Here is a 19,136-nt window from a genome sequence, read left to right on the forward strand (position 1 = left end):
AGCTATATACATGTCTTCGTGGAAGTGTGCTTTGCATTATGGGATACTAAGGCAACTATTGTGAAGTCAACAACCTCTATATAGAAGAAATGTAGTTGTGAAGATACTTCACATGCAAACTTTATTTGATAACACATGAGAAAAGGATTAAACATTACTGCATCATAAACAAAAAAGTTCAACAATATTTTGTAAATCCTTCTTACCTTGTAAATATCTAATTTGATGGAAATAATAGTTTCTTTCAGACTTACCTGTGTGTGGATGGGGGAAGAATATTCTTGTCATTTTATGCTTTTTTTTGGAAGAACCTACAAACAAGTGCCAATCTTTTATTCATAAACTTCATTAATTCCTCTAAAAATTTCTGTAATATCATGGAGATAACAAATTCCATCCTGTATCTCAAAATAGGATTTTTTTTATTTTGTCAAATAGTTGTATTCCTGGAGCTAATAAGTTCCACTGCTGAAGATGAGTTCCAAGCATGGATAGATTATGTTATTAGTGATTTGAATTTAGTTGTTCTGTTAAATCATATAAGGTTTGACAACTTCATAAATGCTTTCACCTGAGGATGACTTCCCATCTGCATCTAAAGCAGAAGATTCACAAGTGAGTACTGCCCATCACCTGCAGTGATGGTAGAGTAAGTATAGGAAAATCTACAGATTGAAACATGGATTTACAGCAAATTCTAAGGGTAGTTTTTCCCATATAGAACCTGTAGCACATTAATGCTGTGAATGTGAAGTGTCAGTGAGAGAACTGAGAAAGAAGAAACTTTTTTTTGCTTTTTTTTTTTAAAGCTGGTAGTTTTAGGTGTTGGGAACACTTCATGAGGAAGGCTGTTCCAAAAGACAGAGGTAGATAGAATAAAAGAGGAGGAGAAGTATGTTCAACACATCAGCCATTGGACTAAAAAGGAAAGGTTAAGCAGCTGATGTTCATGTTTTAACAGTCCCAAATGGAAAATAGAGGAATGACAAATGTCAGTTCAGTGGAGCAGTGTCCTTTTCTACAGGAAGTACACTGTGGAAGGGACACAAGTATAAAACAATGCTCCCATGAAGTGGCAGTTAAAGTGAATCAGTGAAGGGAAGGGATCATCCATCAGCCCAAACTTTAAGAGAGATTTTAAGTACGCCATCCAATAAATGAAAACATCGTTCAAAGGATGGGTAGTTTGAGATTTGTATAGAGTTAATAGCTGGATAGATGAAAAGTGTCATCTTGAAACACAAAAAAATGCCTAGTTTTTTTTTTTTTTTTTTTTTTTTTTTTTGAGTCCAAGGATAGTATTGATGCAATGTGTTTATGCCAGAAGAGATTAGAAGTATAATTTTGATAGTGAAGGTGGACTGTGGTTATTGTAGCTGCAATTTGGGTTTCTGTCTTGACAGAAGGTCAATAGATGTGTGCAAATGATAGTGTATGTCATTTATGTTAGTTTTTTTTTTTTTATTTTGTGGAATAATTTCATTTTTTTTAATCCTAGTAATGTCATCACTGTTTATTATGCATTTCATTATTTGATCAGGAAATAACATAACACTAGGCGGAAACCTCCCAACATGACCTGCAGAGTATGCAGAAAGGAATTATAATTATATATCAGTTCACTTATATATAGAAGGGTGACTTGTTACTGAAATTTTCAGATCCCTTGGCACTATACTGGTAGCTGGCCCTGCACCCTCAAAATCTTCACAATGTTGATCTCTATGTATGTTCAACATGATCTTGAAGGGTATCACTCATACTGCATGGAGAGGGGGGGGGGGAGAGAGAAACAAACTATTGCTTTGGAGATCAAATGCCACTGGCAAACTCAGGCCTCCAATAAACATGTAGTAGAGTTTTAATAGAATACGAATGCTATCTATCCCTTAGGGGTTTAGTTAGTATTGCCAAATAGGAAGTTATCCTTTTGCAGCAAAAATACTTGCTGACTAATTCAGAGCTGCTTTGTGAAAACAGAAAACACCACAAGAAGGCAACATGAGGAAGCTGCATATTATGAAATGTTAGAAGCCTAGGTATATCAAATGCTTGTTTTTCTAAAAAATCAAGAAACATTAAAAAAAATTCAGCAGCAGCAACATCATTTACATCATCTTCCAGTTCTTCTTGTTAGAGAGAACTGGAAGATGATGTAATCATACAAGGGTGGTCTGAAAAATTCTCGGCCTACACCATAAGATGGCAACACTATCGGCAAGATTTTTTTTTCTAAGTTGGTACATCTGTCATAAGCATCCATGTGAAACTGCAAGTCATTCTATCAAGTAGTTTGTTTTATACAGCTGTCTGAAGCAAACGTGTTGTCTGTATCCCTTGAAATGGATAAAATTGAGTATTGTGCGGTTATAAAATTCTTTGTAAAAGAAGGTTTAATGTTAAGGCAACAGAAATTCATTTGAAGTTCATAAAAGTTTATGGGCCCTCTTCTCCTTCGTTTTCAACAATTAAGAATTGGGCTGCCAAGTGGCCTTGAAGATGATCCATGGGAAGGACTTCCAAAAAGTGTAAAAACACCAGAAATCATTGAACAAGTGCACAATATGGTATTGGATGAATAACGAGTCAAAGCGCATGAAAGTTGAGACTATAGGCATTTCAAAAGAACTGGATATATTTTACATGAAGAATTGCAAACGAAAAAGCTTCGCGAAAGGTGGATACTTTCAGCAGATCAAAAATGCACCCGCATGAAAATCTCTGAACAGTGCTTGAAGCGTTTTAACATGAATAAAACTGATTTTGTGGGTCAATTTATTACTATGGATGAGAGTTGGATTTACCCTTACACACCAGAATCCAAACAGCAGTCAAAACAGTGGACAGAAGCCAGTTGTTCAGCACCAAAGAAGACAAAGTCAGTTCCATCAGCAGGAAAGGTCATGCCATCGGTGTTTTGGGATGCTAAAGGCATTTTGTTTATTAATTATGGCCATATTTCAAGATAACATTAATTATCTTGAAAAGGGTAAAACAATAATCGAGGAATATTATTCTGATCTTTTAGCCAGACTAGACAAAAAAAATTCATCAGAAAAGACCCGGTTTGCAGAAGAAAAAAATCATCTTTCATCAGGACAATGCACCTGCCCATAAAGGTGTTTTGGCAATGGGAAAATTAAGGGATCTGCACTATGAATTGTTGGAACATCCACCCTATTCCCCAGATTTAGTTTCCCTCTGACTTCTATCTCTTCCCAAAACTAAAACTACCTCGCTGGTCAGTGTTTTTCTTCAAATCAAGAGGTGATTACAGTTGTAGAGGGGTATTTTGCAGATAAGGGAGCTGGAGCATTGCTGGAATAAATGTATTAGTCTTAAGGGAAATTATGTTGAAAAATAAAAATAATTTTGAAATTATAAATTCATTTATTCATTGTTAGGCCGAAAACGTTTCAGACCACCTCGTACACCACCTTTAAAGGAATGCATATGTTGGAAGAGTTACTGAAAGTCACTCAGATTTGATGAGGTTTTGCACGTTTGAAAAGTCCATTTTCATTTTAAGAAATAAGTCTTTCTTATTAGTAATAATTCAGCTTAAAATGCTTGTAATACATTAATTTCATGAAATGCAATTCTTATTGTATTTACACCTCTTATTTAAAAAACTGTCACATTAAAATCTAAAAAAGTACATAAGGAAAAGTTTGAAATTTTTCTGTGTATATGCACAGTTTTTTAGTTATGTAATGCAGCATTTTTTAAATTCAATATAATGACTATCACTGGATAAGCTGCAAGTTTCCTGCTTTTGGCCTTTCAAAATCAGATTTGAGGCTGATCATTTTACTTATATCTGAAAGTTTAATATAAGCAGAAATGAAGATTGAGATTGTAATATATTTGACTTTCTCTTGAACAGCCTAGGCATACTATTTGAAGGACTAAAACTTGATAATTTAAAGGCAATAGGGAATAAATATTTCTATACCTATAAGAAATGTTCCATGTGCAAAACTGAATTAGATCTATAATAGAAAAAAATAAACTTACTATTCAAAGACCATGTATAGCATGCCTTCAGAACTGTAAGTTTCTAAGAGTTCAACTATATTTGGATGTTTCAACATATGGCAAATTGTAGCTTCTCGCTTTAGATCTAATAAAGAAAGGATAAAGATTTTTTTTTTAAATAAAAAATAAAAAAAATAATAATAAAAAAGGCAGCAAAAGAAAATCAGCCTACAAATCCTGAAGAGCCTAAACAAACCAGCCAAGAAAAGAAAATAAAAAAAAATAAAAAAATCTATGCCTGCATGGCACTGATATAAAATATAGTCATATGAAATTCAATAAATCAATAATTTAATAATAAATAATTTAATAATAAATTAATTTAATCACTGTAATAATTAGGGTAAGCTAATACAATTTAAATTCAAGTACTTTAATGACTACAATCTTAAGTCTGAAAATTGCTTTTCATTATTTTTTTAAGCTGCTAAAAACACTAAAAAAAGCATTCTTCATCAACAACTCATAAAAACTACTTGGCACTTGCCTGGGTTTTTAGCCAATTTCTTTTTTAAATAAATACTGTTTAAAATCTAACAGTTTGTCGGGTTTCTTTTATTTTATTTTTCAAAGTTTGGGTTCAACCTCAGGGTTGGAGATTCATGCTACACTTTGAACGTGGTATAAATCTAGGGTCTCTAATTTTTACATATCACCAAACAAACTCATCTGAAAGCAAAAAAAAAACTGTATTTTCTGACTGTGTCTAAGAAATGTTTAAATGCCTATGTGATACCACATTTTAAAGAATGATGGATATCTAGCAGATGAATTACAGGAGAAAGCCCAGTAGTATCTCTTCTTTCTCTTTCAAAGCCTTATAATGGATGCAAATGATTTCTATTTTTTCATGTTAATACTAATTTTATTTATGAGGAATAGAAAAAATCAACTTATTTATTCAAGAGAATGTACTTCTTCAAAGAGATCTACAAGACATTCTTAATGTACTCAGGTGTTTTGTTTCCACTGAAGTTCTCTTTAAAACTTTTGTAAGACTTGACTATCTATATTCAGTAGTTTAAATAAATAAGAAATTATATTCTTGTTCATATCTTTTACCAAGTGTGAAAAAAAAAATGCTAGTGAATCATAAGTACGTTATTTATATATAGAAGCAGACGATTACATCAATTTGTTTGAGTATTTCAAATATAAATATATACTGATCCTATACACAAGAGGTCAAGAGACCTATATAAATCAGTGCATTGTCTGGGGTGCAGATGAGGACTGAGATAGTTTATTGATGTTTTTTTTTTTTTTTTTGAAGAATTGCAAATTGTAATTGTTTGGGAATGCTTCATGAAGAAGACTGTTCCAGAGGACAGTGGTAGACAGAATAAGAGGAAGCAGAGAAGCAAGTTTGATGTATTTGCAGTAGCACAGTAAAAGGAGGCTGGGCAGCTGCTGTTCTTGTATTAACAGGTGCAACTGAAAGTGAAGGAATGATAGTTACCAATCCACTGGAGCAGTGACCAAGAAGCACTTGTAGAATAGACACAGTGCTGAAGCACTGTGAGATAGAAATTGAAGTGAATATGTAAGAAAGGGATCATCAATGAGCCTAATTGCTCGCCTTTGGACAGCATCCAAGATTTTAAGGGCAGTTTTAGGTGTACCACTCCAACATATGACCAATATTCTATGGGCAGATTTGGGATTTGTTTATAGTTAGGAGTTGGTTAGGTGTAAAATATCTAAGAATTTTTGATCTTGTCTGGTGATATGTGTGTTACTGAGGGTAAGAGTAGGTGAACTGAGATCTCTTTTGCAAGGGAAAAGACAAGACTGTTTTGGTGACATTGAACATGACATCCGTGTCCCATTGAAGGATAGTATGGAGATCAACATTTAGGGAACTGGTTGTAGATGATCTCGTAGCCTGAGATGTCAGAGTACTGCACAGTTTGTCAAATGAGTAGGATGAGTGGAGAGTACTATCATCAGCAAAGCTGTGGACAAGATTATGGTGATTGCGAGTAGGTCATTTACGTACAAGAGAAAGAGAGTAGGCAATAGGACAGAGCCTTGAGGGACTCTGGCTTGATAGTGAAGCTCGAAGAGAGGGAGCAATCTACCATGACTCATAGAGAATGACCAGACAGGAAGCTGGCTATCCAATTACAGAGTTGGCAAGGAGACCAAAGGATGGAAATTTGTTGAGCAGGCCATGATGCTACACATGGTCAAAGACTTTGGAAATGTCAAGGGTGACAGCACAAGTTTCTCCAAACCTTTTCATGGCACATGTCCAGTGGTTGGTGATGTAAGCTACAAGGTCAGCTGTAGGTCTCGAATGGTGGAATCCATACTAGTGGTTCACTGATCAATTCGTGGGCCTCTAAATAATGGAGGAGTTGGCTATCGATGACTTTCTCCATTATTTTGGAGAGGATTGAGGTGATGGCCCGTATACCCCCATAATGTACTGCACATGTTCTATCAGATGTGTATATTACCATGAATTATGGGAAAGTTACTACTTAGACTAGTTTTGATCTTTATTCAAGCCTCATCAGTGGGCACTAGACCCAGGGGGGATTCTATAAGCTAAATCACTAGCAGATATTATTACATTTTCATAAAGAAGAACATAATTTCTGATCAAGTAAAATTTACTTCCTGATAAAGCAAAAAAAAAAAAAAGCTTCAGTTATCTTTCATTCAGAGTATTGTAATAACAAGGTTATGACAATACTTAGGTTATTACACCATTTTGCTACTTATATAAGAAAATATGACTCATGCCACTGATTTGTTCATAATATTTCCACACACTAACTCCTTCTGATTTGATCAAAATGAAGGTCATCCAGATGGCAATCACGCTTAAAAGTAAAGCCCATTCCTGCTGGCTACTGACGTGAGATCAGTTCTAGCATGCTGACAGGTTTTGTCTACTAAGTAGAGCCAAGGTTTGACAAGTAGATTTTTGACAGAGGTTGTGTGGAGCTATTGCTCAGCACAGTGCTGTCTGGTAGAAAATCACTGCAGAGATCCAGAATCCAGGTTTAGAGTAATGAGAGAGCAATTTTTTTTTTTTTTTAGATCAATGGCTTCCAACCTTTTGGACACAGCAAGCCACAATAGTTTCTGGCACAGCATGTATTCATTACATGGAATTCAATAACAAATTTGTTTTTTTGAAAGAGATGCATAATTTTTATATGGGTGAATACTGAAGAGGGTAACTGCTGCAATAAAAATCAAATTATATTCATAATTTAATTTTTAATAATAAAATTTTTTAATTTTTTAATTTTTTTATGCAGAATTTTAATTTTTTCATGTATATTTACAAAACAAACATTCACAACACTAGAGGTATCAATTTGCCACAAGCCTTTGACCTTTTCATCCCATGAGAGTAGTGGAATGATTATGAACTGCCTAAAATCCACAGTGGTAATTCCTCAACATCCTACTCTCAATTGTATCAGTGCTCATAGATATGAAGTTGCTAAATGTACGGAGATTTAATGACAATGATTTAATGATACCTATTTTTAACTCTCCTCTCTCTCTCATATGGACTATCCTCATCAGTTACTTTTTAACAGAAAATTATATACTTACAGAGACAGAACATAAAGGGTATTGTATTTTCAGGAAGGATATAGGGAATATGAGAGGTGTATTATTGCTGATGACAGCTGAACTTCAACCAACAAAAATAGAAATTAAGGGGGATTTTAAGTGAGGGAGGAATACATAACCAACAGGACAAAATATATTGCTGATTGCTGCTAGAGACAAGGAGGTCTACAGGAAGATGTAGATGCCATGCATCAGCAAATTAATACAATGAATGCAGGCCAAGCAATTATTATTATGGGGGGGGGGGGAACCTAAGCATGCTAAAGTAATCCAAAAGTTTTTTTTTTTAAAGTTGCATCCCTGTTTAGCAATATAATTTAACAAGATGCGTTTCAACCTTTGAACGAGAAATTTTCATCTGAGATTATCAAACCTATAGGTTTTGCCGTACAATCCAGCTAACTTATGAAAAACAAGTTTAATGTACAAATGGAAGGATCGAACATGGGCATCACTATTTCATCAAACTTGACAAAGTCTAATATGGTTCACTGTGAAAACAAATGTCTACATTATATTTCCTTGACCTCATGTTTGGTAGTGTTTTAGTGAATGTTTCTGCCATCTGCTCTGGTTTGATGAATGACCTTCAAAATTTTCTTCACAAGATCAACAATATTTATCAGTGCATAAAATTTACCTTAGAACTACAAAATGACAACTCTACATTATCTAGACTGTGTCATATGTCACCTTCCTGATGGATCTTTACATGTTTTTCCATTCATATAAATTCTACTTTCATGAAAAGGTTCAGTCATGTCATTAAAATGCTTGCCCATCAATCTATGTCATTTGCGCTGATGAACAGCTCTCAATATTTGAACATGATCGCATGCAAACTGATCTTTGTTTAAGTGGTTACAAAATGGCTTTTATAAATAAGATACTAAATAACTATTTACCCAAATAATCCTCAGATAAAATACACGATCTGTGAGCTATTCCTTATGTCTGGGGTGTTTCTGAAAAGTTGATATGAAAACTCATATCTTACAAAATTCCAGTTTTCTATCTTTTCTCTTAAGGTCAGAGTTCTCTTCCTTTTTTCCCCCTTCTGTAACAAAAGACATCCCTGGAATCTTCCTGGTGCATGCACTGCATTCCTTGCTCATATGGGATCAAGGGATATGATCAACCGGGTTGTTCAAATTAGGTAACCATGTCATTAACAGTGATGTTAAACAACAGGACAAGACACTTCACAGTTCTTTGGAAGGTTATTCAAGAAATCCTGTGGAGACTTTATACACCAACTAAATCTAAATGGAAGTGTATTTGATGCTCTATTACGCTTTTCTCTTAGGTGACAAATGTGTACAAGGAATGCAAGCACTGTGTCAAAAACAGAGATAAATCCTATGATCTCTGACTCTGTTATTATTGGGATAATAGTTTGTTTTATTCTTAACTGTGGGCCTGTGTGAAGTTGCATTTTTTGGCCAAAGTGTACATACACTTTTTTTCTACTGAAAATTTAAACTTCTATTTAAATCAATCCATTTACAATCAAATATCAATTTCTGATATTTGATTAATAGCTAACTGTATAGACATTAAAACAAAGATATTTAGCACCTTTTAGCAACTAAAGGTACTAAAACAGAGGCTACACTGTATAATTAGGAAGGCCTGGTCAGAGAGTTGAATTTTGAATGACTGGAGTAAAGTTCTCCTAGTACCCATTTATAAAAAAGGGAAATAAAAGTGAATTGGAGAATTACAAAGATATTCCTCTTTTGAGTATTCCTACCTGGTAAGAGTTATGCAATTTATCCTTGAGAAATGGCTAAGAAAAATTGTGGAAGGGAAGACTGGAGAACAACAAGCTGGATACAGACCAAATACATGATCAAATTTTCACTTTAGGCAAATAATGGAGACGTCCTGGGAATATAACAAAGATCTGTATTCAAGTTTTGTAGAGCTGGAAAAGGTATATGACAAGGTGTCAAGAGGAAAGCTCTTCAAAACGCTACAATTATATAGTGTAAATGGGATATCATATCAAGCAATACACAATCTCTATTTAAGCTGCAAGTCAGTAGTTAGAATTGAAAGAGGTACAGGAAGATGATTTGAAGTAAAATTAGGTATGTGACAAGGGCGCAAATTATTCCCACTGTTATTCATTATCTATATGGATCACTTTATGAAGGAAAGCGGTATTATATCTGACATTAAAATTGTGCATATACTAAACTTCCTGACACAGCAAAAAAAAAAAATTTTTTTTTTTGAATACTAGTCCATGTAGGATAAAGACAACTTTTCGATTTTTTTTTGGTTATTTTTAAATAGGTAATATGCAACAAAATGCCTCTCACTCCCCTACTCACACCCTCTTTCTAGTTTCCAGGGATGACCTGGAAACATTCCTCCAAGATTTGTAACTCATAATGAAACTTGGAACAACTATTTGCATGAAAAAGGTGAGGCAAAGAATCAATCTGCACTCCATTCTATAGAGAACAAAATGCAGAGAATATTTGATACTCTATTACACTTTTCTCTTAGGTAACAAATGTGTGCAAGGAATGCAAGCACTGTGTCAAAAACAGAGATAAGTCCTATGTTCTCTGACTCTGTTATCACTAGGATAATAGTTTGTTTTATTTTTAACTGTGGGCCTGTGTGAAGTTGCATTTTTTGGCAAATGTGTACATTCACTTTTTTCTACTGAAAACCTAAACCACTTACTCTGTCCATGAACATACTGTATATGATCAATGATGAAACCTTCTTTCATTAACCTGAATGATAGAAGATTATAAAGTCATCAACACACTTTATTTTGCCTAATGTGGAAGGAAGTTGTTTAGTGAACTAGTTTCAATTGCTTCATTTGACAGCAAAGCATGATACCCATAGGAAATACCCTCCTGTTGGGCATTATGGAGATAAAGTGCTTCCTATTCAGATTTTGAAGATTCAACGAAAAAGAAAGATTTTAATAAAAAGAAAGAGATGCTCTTTGAGAGTCGGATTATAAAGGTATTTAATATACCATATCTCCAGGCGGCATAATAAGTATTTTCCGCGTGTCATAGAAAACAAACTAGATGTTCATTTCAGAAATACATCCCTGATTGATGCCTCTACACAAATAAAATGACCTCTTGTTCTGCCCCCTCCTTACTTATTAATTTACTTAACTCTCTTAATCCACCCTTACTAACCACCCTCTTGAGTAGGAGGGTGATCAGTAAGGATAGATTAAGTAATGACTAGATTTTTTGCATGGAGAGTAATGAATGACTGGAATAGGTTTCCAAAGTCAATTTTTATTATTATTATTACCCCAAGACCTCATGGAGTCAAAGACTCATCTGGGAGGTCCTTTTATCACACACATATCTTATCATACCATGTCATAAACACACTCAAACTCTTTGCAGATACCACACTCTCAGGCAAGGCATTCCAATCATTCACTACTCTGCACAAAAAAAACCTGCCTCTCACTCCCCTACTCACACCCTCTTTATACAGTTTCCAGGGATGACCTCTGGTTCTCCCCCTGATCTCCCACTATTCTCTGTAGAAGTTCTCCAACATTGATCCTATAACAACCCTTACCAACTTGTAGGTCTCTATCATATCTCCCCTCTTCCTCCTGTCCACCAGACTCTGCAAATTACATCTTCTCAATCTTTCCTCATACTCGACATTCCAGAGATCAGAAACTACCTTAGTCAGTCGCCTTTGGACCCTTTCCAACATCTCTTCATCCTTCTGAAAACCCGGTGACCAAATCTGGACACAATAGTCCATGTGTGGCCTAACCAAAGCCTTATACAACGGAACAAGAATCTCCCTACTTCTACACGTCAGTGTCCTCTGCATCATTCCCAGAAGCCTTTGTGTAGTCTTCACAATTTTGGCGATGTGTCCCCTAAATTTTAGATCCCTATTCACTATCACCCCCAGACTCTTATTTCCTCTACCTCCAACAATATATTCTCAACAAGCATAAATTCTGCATCCCATCTTTGTTTTCCAAATTTTAAAACCTTACATTTTGCAACATTGAACTCACATCCCCATTTCCGTGCCCAATCACTCAATTTATTCAAGTCTTCTTGCAAGGCCACAACATCTTCACTACTCTTTATGGTTTGTCCCAACTTTGCATCATCTGCAAACAACTGAATATTTCCATCCCAAATCTTTGCCAATATTATTAATATATAAGTTAAACAGTAATGGCCCTAAAACAGACCACTGAGGCACTCCACTAGTGACTTTCCTTTTCCTGGATATTGCACCCCCATACACAACTTGTTGATACCTATCAGATAGCCAGTCTTCAATCCAATGTACTAATCTAATATCCAACCCCATCTGCTCTAGTTTGACTGTCAACTTATCATGAGGTACTCTATCAAAAGCCTTTGCAAAATCCAAGTATATTACTGTGTATCCTTCTCCTCTGTCCAAGGAAGCAGTCACTTTATTGTAATAATTAAGTAGATTACTAAAACATGACCTCCCTTTAGCAAATTCATGCTGTCCATCAAAGATAATACCATTGTTGTCAACCCAACTCTGGATCCTAGTTCTCACAAGCTTCTCCAACAACTTAACCACAACACCTGACTCACAGATAGGCCTATATTTTGATGCTTGAGTTCGATTACCTCCTTTATGAAGTGGCACAATCTTGCCCTCTTTCCACTCCTTAGGAACTTGACCAAGTGCAAGACTCGTATTAAAAAAATATGTCAAGGCAGGTGTCAACTCCCTGGCACATTCCTTCAGAACACATGGTGATATATTATCAAGTCCCACAGCCTTATTTACATCTAGTTTACTCAACTCCCCAAACACTTCCTGCTCATTTACAGTCAGTCTCTCCTCCCCATCATCAACTGCTCTCAATCTCTCCATGAAGTCACATTCACAAGATTGAAAGATCTTTATGAACTGCTCATTAAGTATTACCACCACACATTCTGCAACTGCAACAGCTGTCTTTATACTATTTTCTCCAATCATTGTCATCCTTCCATAATCATTCTTTCTTTTGCTGGCTACATATCGAAACATTTTGAGTGCTGTGTCTGTTAATGAGTTCAAGGAGAGGTATGATAGGTACTGTGTGGATAGTTTTGGCCTCCCACAATGAGTCCTCAGACTCCACGGAGGTGCTCGAGCAATGATAATAAAACCAAAGTAATAAAACTAAAGTGCAAGAGTCAACTCTTCACAGTTAAGTAAACAAATCAGTAAAAAGTTCCATAGTATCATTGTTTTCTGAAGTTGCTATTAAGAAACCTTTCATTATAGTAAGCTATTGAAATTATCTCTCTCCCTCCTCTCTCTCTCCCTATACATATATAGTGAACCATTATGGTAGTTGGCTGTTAAAAATATAAAATCATTACATAAAGGATTTGCATCATAAGCAAGAGAACATACACTGTCTCAGTCAGCTCACCTTCTGTACAAAGTCCTGGATACGATGTAAATTTTGCTACATCCACAATCTTTACAGCAAACTGCTGAGCAGTGCTTTTATGAACACAACGCCGAACCAAGCTGAATGGTCCCCTACAGAAAGAAGAAATATATTTCTATTTGCAAAACAAACTCAAAATATAAAATGCATATTGCAATAATGTCATATAGATAAAAACACGGTTTTAAATTCCAAATTATTTTAAAAATAAACAGGTTAAGCACAAATTTACTGAATATAATAATTTTTTAATGCTGCAACTTTTCAATTCTCTGGGTAGCTTACTCTGTTAGTGTGCTTGCTAAAACTAGCTAGCTCTGTTTGAGTATTACTTTACTTCTAATTATGAAAATAACACTAATGTTTCAATATCAGTATAGACGTCATCATCAGAAAAACATACATATGCACAGGACACAAGCTATATGACACTACATAAAGGTAAGATAAACATAAATGATTTGTTAATCGTTTGCTCTAGCCTGCTCTCTGATGAAAAATAAATTAATTAAATTAAAAAATAAATTAAATTAAATAATAAATAAAAAGTATAAATATAAATTAATTAACAAAATAAAACAATTTTTATACATATAATATATAGATGATAAAAAAATCTACATAAATAAAAAAAAAAAGTTTTATGGTGGAACTACAGTATGGCTCAAAAAAACAGCACTGAATAACTACAATGATATATGTTATGGAGTTTAGTTATATCAAAATTCAGTACTAGTTTTTTTGTACCAAACTGTACATTAAACACATCTCTCCAGTCCTCTCTTATAATAAAGTTTTCTTGTGTTTGGGTTCTGTTATCATGTTCTGGATGCTATATCAGTTGCAGATGGGTCTTCCAGATTCTTGGAATTACTAAATCATTCTTGTTTAGTCTCGGATGATGTTTCAGCATCTCACAAGCGTCCTTGAACTTTTTTTCAAATCTTCAAACTAGACTTTAAACGGTGTAGGGATTTAGTACCTTTCCAGTTGATTCTGTGACATGTTTGAAGTGCTGACAGGCCTGTTTTACCACAGTGGAGGAATTTAATGTGAGATATATGTTCATCTTTTCTTAATAGGATGGTGCATCATGTTTCCCCTACATAGGTAGGCTGCAGGTGCAGTGAATTTTGTAAATCCCTGGGTTGGCAAGGTAGGGAAGGGAGTCTTGGGATGATCTGAGTATACTTTTTTAATTTTGCAGGAGGTTTGAAGGTTGCCTTAATGCTGTATTTATGTAGTGTTTTATCTATTTTTTCTGATATTTCCCATAATGTATGATATAGCTATGGCATTCTTGTAATCTTTTTTGCTTTTAATGGTATTATTGTGGAAGATCTTGTGAACTGTTTTTTTTTTATTGTAGCCATTTTTTTATAAATGTTTGGCTAATAATTTCATATTCCATCTTCAGCACCTGCTCAAATTGTTAAGGCTCTATGTTTGAGGGTGCTGATGAGCCCCTAGTTTTTGTTGGATGATGGTATGAATTTTTGTGTGTATATCGGGTTGTGTGTGTAGGTTTGCAGTCGACCATGAATAAAAGGCAATCTGAGGAAAGACATGACAAGTATGTCTTTCTACATGCTAAAAGAAGGCATGGCCATGAGCTCATCCCCTCCCCCCATAGCTAATTTTTACATGGAAGACTTCGACCAACAAGCTCTAAATTTAGGAAGCCTTAAGCCCAAACTCTGATTTGGGCTTAAGGTCTTCTTCTAACGCCCGTAAGGTTTTGTTTTCATCGGCAAGGAGAATGCGTCGCAGTGATTTGTTCTCTTAATAAGGCGAAACTAATGCGGTTATAAATACGGAGAGCTTTCTGTGAAGTAAAACGGTGCTTCAATTTAACACAATTTGGGATTACCTTGTTATCCTGGCAGCGTTTTAAGAAAGTCAGATGATTTAGTTGTCTCAATATCTTCAACCTCATTTTAATTCATGTTAATTCTTTAAGCTAATTACCAGTTATAAAACTTTTTAATGTGTTGTGTATGTTTGTGTTGTTTGTTCAGGTGGCTTAGGTAAAATATATATTTTTTTTATTTTGTTAATTAATTTATATTTGTGTATAATTATTTAATTATTATTACTGTTTTTTTTTCTCACTAGAGATCAAACTAGGGTAAAACAATTAACAAAGCATTTAGATTTATCTTACTTTTATGCAATAGTGTTATGTAGCTTGTGTTATGTGCATGTTTTCCTGATGATGACCTCGATACAGAGGTCAAAATGACGAGTGTTATTTTCATAATTAGAAGTAAAGTAATACTCCAACACGTGTGTATTTGTCTCCAAAAATTCTCCACAAGGTATGCTGAATACGTCCAAGAATAAAGATGACTTCCAATGACTTTGTGAAACACTACCCATTTCTTACTGGAAGCCTGAAAGTAGTTGTTGCTGTGTATTTCATCACAAAACAAGATCTTCAGTTTTATCTCTCTCAACCTCTCTTTTCACACTCAATGCACGCAACTCCTTTAATTAGCAATGGAACCAGCATTCCCTCCAGCTGAGAATACAGAAGTAAAGTGGTTCCACTTATGTATTTCATAAGAAATACATTTGCTACCATTATTATGGCAAGTCAGGACTGGCAGACCATGCTTTGAACATCCTTTCGCACAGGATTACACGGAAGAAAACTAATGTGCTATTTAGAAGTTGTTACAGATCCGAAATATTATTTGTGAGTCAGCCATGGCTATGAAGAATGCTCCTAACCTGAATAAATATGGTTGCATTAATTTGCCAAAATTGTTTTTTTACAACATTAGAGGGCGCCAAAATAGGACTTCAGATCTTTTGTTCGTTACAACTGTACTGTTTTACTTACTCACTGTTGCGTATACATGGTATGTATATATGATAGCAATGATGCTGATTTGAAATTCAGTGAAATATAAGCAAGTTAATAAAACATCTTTTTATAAAATAGTTTCTTTGGTTTGTTTATACCATTAAAAATAAGTCATGAGTATGTATAGATCTTCTGATGCTATTTCCAGATCAAACACTCTCAAGCCCTCCATCACCCTACCATTCTTATTTCTACATCTCATTGTCATTTCTGATCTGATTCAAACACTTATTCTGATCAAATAACTGAAATAATCCTTGCTGGAATGAGGCCTTGAACACCCTAACTCCACCCAAAAATCCTGAACCATTAACCAAACCACAGTTCTCCAACAAATGTACCAAAACAGTCCAAGAAAACAATCAGCATATCTCAAGCAGATCATGGCAAAATCTCAGACTGACACATAATTTAAATCTAATTTTGACAGTATTCTCTAATCCCACATCAAGGCTATCAGATGTAACTTCCATGACATGCTTCCACTTCCCTGACATTTAAACATCTGAAGGATACAATCATTGTATTCTTCAGCGATAAGCAGATCACTTGGCATGAGTCTTTTCCTCCAGCTTATGTAGACATTATTATTGCCACAGGAACCTCCATGGAGTGCAAACACTCATTCATAGGAGACTCTCTCTGTTCACACAGCATTGATCATACCTCTACTTGAATGCATTTACTGACAATTGCACTTACAGACTCTGGAAACTCATTCTACTCAATCACCACTCTCAAAGCAAAAAAAAAAAAAAAATCTGGTCATGATTTTTGACCACCCACCTTCTTACTAAATTTCCAGGGAAGCTCTCCAACCAACTCTCCTCTCTTGACAGCCAACTGCTGAAAAATTTTCTCTCCAGCAATCCTATAAATCCCTTTTAGTAAACATAAATGTATCTATCATATTTCCTTTTTTTACCTATTAACCAACTCAACTGCTGCAATCCACAAACCCTCAATCTATCGTAGTAGAGAGCATGCCACAACCTACTCACATATTGGTCACGTGTCTCTGGATCCTTTCTACAACTTATTCATCTCCAAGAAATCTAGTGACATGTCTTATGCAAATTAATCCAGATGTGGCCATATCAGAGTCTTTAGAAAGAAGAATCATTTTCTTATGTCTACTTGTTAGTGTGTTCAATAACCAAGTAAACCTATGAGCTACCTTGACCACTTTTGCAATATAAAACTTCAACTCCCTATTAACCAATATCTCTCAAACTGCTATATTCGATTTTCTGGAGTGCATAGCTTGTGATCTATTCATTCCAAAAATGCCTAATGTTACACTTTTTCACATTAAATTGACATCAATCATCTTTTGTCCACACTACTGTCAGCCTATTTAAATCCTTCTGAAAGCTATCTACATTGCAATGATTAACTATTATGCTACCCAATTTTGCATCATTCAGCAGACTAGACTATATTATATCAGCCATACTGTATCAAGAATGCCTCATTGCATGCCTACTCTAATCTTCTCTGAAAGCCATCAGAAGAATCATCTTTAAAAGCCTGGGCACAACATTTCCTGGCATATCCCCAAGAAAATGTTCCAGAATTAGTTCCCATGTTATATTCCACAGACTACTCAAATATTGATCACTTGCCTCTGCCACTTCTCCCCAAGAAATCCAGTGACAAGCTATCATACTGCCAGATACTTTATCATCTACCCAATACCATGGAAGCAGGCCAAGATTCAGCCCATCCCATGCTGGCCTGGTTGACTGAATGATTAGTGTACTCTCCAACCAACAGGATGCGGGTTTGAATCCAGACATGGGCATGGATGTTTGTGATTATCTTTAGGTGGGAGATGAATTTCATTGTCCAGTGTGAGACCACCACCCCGCTTATTGGAGACCTGAAGTGGCTTGAAAAAGTTACATGTTTGGTCTCTAGTGCAGGGTGCCAGACTATGTAAAAAATAAATTGAAAAATACAAAAAGAATATCATCATCATCATCATCATGCTTTTCAAGGATTTAGGCCTATAGTGGTCTATTCTGGACTTAGAGGTCGTTGAATCTCTTTAGAGACATCCTGGTTTTATTTTTTCCTAAATGGTTTGTAATTTAAGGCTTGTTTTGGTAATCTTTCTGTTTTCATTCTTTCAACATGTTCCATCCATTTATGTTTATATTTTTTAATTTATTTCTATTACTGATTCCTGGTTTAATTCTTTCATAATTTCTTCATTTCTTTTGTGACCAAATAGAATATATTTTGCAGATTTTCTCATAAACTTCATTTCAGCTGTCATTAATCATTTGTCTTTTTGTTTTACTGTCCAGATTTCACTTCCATACAATAGGACTGGTAGGGATAATGTATTGTATTGTATACTTTTAGTTTGGTTTGTTTTTTAAACTAGGTTAGGTTTAAATATAGAGTTAATTATGCCAGCTATTTTTAAATATTTCACAGTTTTTAGGTTTATCTTTTTCATTTTCATATTTAATCATACATCTCAAATAGTTAAATGAATGCACCTGTTCTAAAATCATGTTATCTATTTACTGTTTTAGTTCTTATGGGATCTTGTCCTTAAGGCCATCATTTTTGATTTTTCTATTGATATTATTATTCCATAATCTTTGGCTATCTTGTTTAAATTTAAAATATCTTTCTGTAAGTTATCTTCAGAATTTGTAATTATTATTTGGTCATCGGCAAAAATGAGTGTTTAAGTTCACAGTAGGAGAAAGTTTAATACCTTGATGGAAATTTTTATTCCATTTTATTATTATTTCATTTAGATAAATATTAAAAAGAGTTGCTGAAAGGGGACATCCCTGTCGAATTCCTTGGTTTATCTCTCTCGTATATGATAGCTCATGATTTAATCTTATTTGTATTTGATTATTTTCATATATACTTATGATAGCTTATAGTTACATGTTATTTGGTATTTGTCTTTCTTTTAATATGTTATGCTGGCATGGTTGGCCAAGCAGTTAGCGTATCCGCTCTCCAGCCTTTTCGCTGGAGAGCAGATACGCTAACCGCTCGAATCCCGCTGTGGGCATGGATGTTTGCGATTGTCTGTGGAAATACTAGTGGTGGTGCCGGTTGGTAGATGGTGTTGGTGTAATTGCGGTTAGTTGTAGTTGGTGGATTGGGTGGTGGAGACAGAGAGCTGTAGAGTAC

The 19,136-nt window shown here is 34.9% G+C and overlaps 1 protein-coding gene across 1 annotated transcript in view; it reads right to left on the reverse strand.

Moving 5' to 3' along the window:
* The window catches only part of LOC150100826 (peripheral plasma membrane protein CASK-like), a 710,225-nt gene that overhangs the window by 654,743 nt on the left and 36,346 nt on the right, over nt 1–19,136 (reverse strand). Inside the window, exons 2-3 of the mRNA XM_090401913.1 lie at nt 13,079–13,191; nt 4,018–4,123 (exon numbers count right to left, since the gene is read on the reverse strand). Of these exons, the coding sequence (XP_090258039.1) occupies nt 4,018–4,123; nt 13,079–13,191 (219 nt within the window). The remainder of the gene's footprint in view (nt 1–4,017; nt 4,124–13,078; nt 13,192–19,136) is intronic.

This window comes from Typopeltis vanoorti, chromosome 12 (assembly GCF_054136105.1).
Source record: "Typopeltis vanoorti isolate ZY-2024b chromosome 12, IOZ_Tvanoo_1.0, whole genome shotgun sequence".
NCBI classification, from domain to species: Eukaryota; Metazoa; Arthropoda; class Arachnida; order Uropygi; family Thelyphonidae; genus Typopeltis; species Typopeltis vanoorti.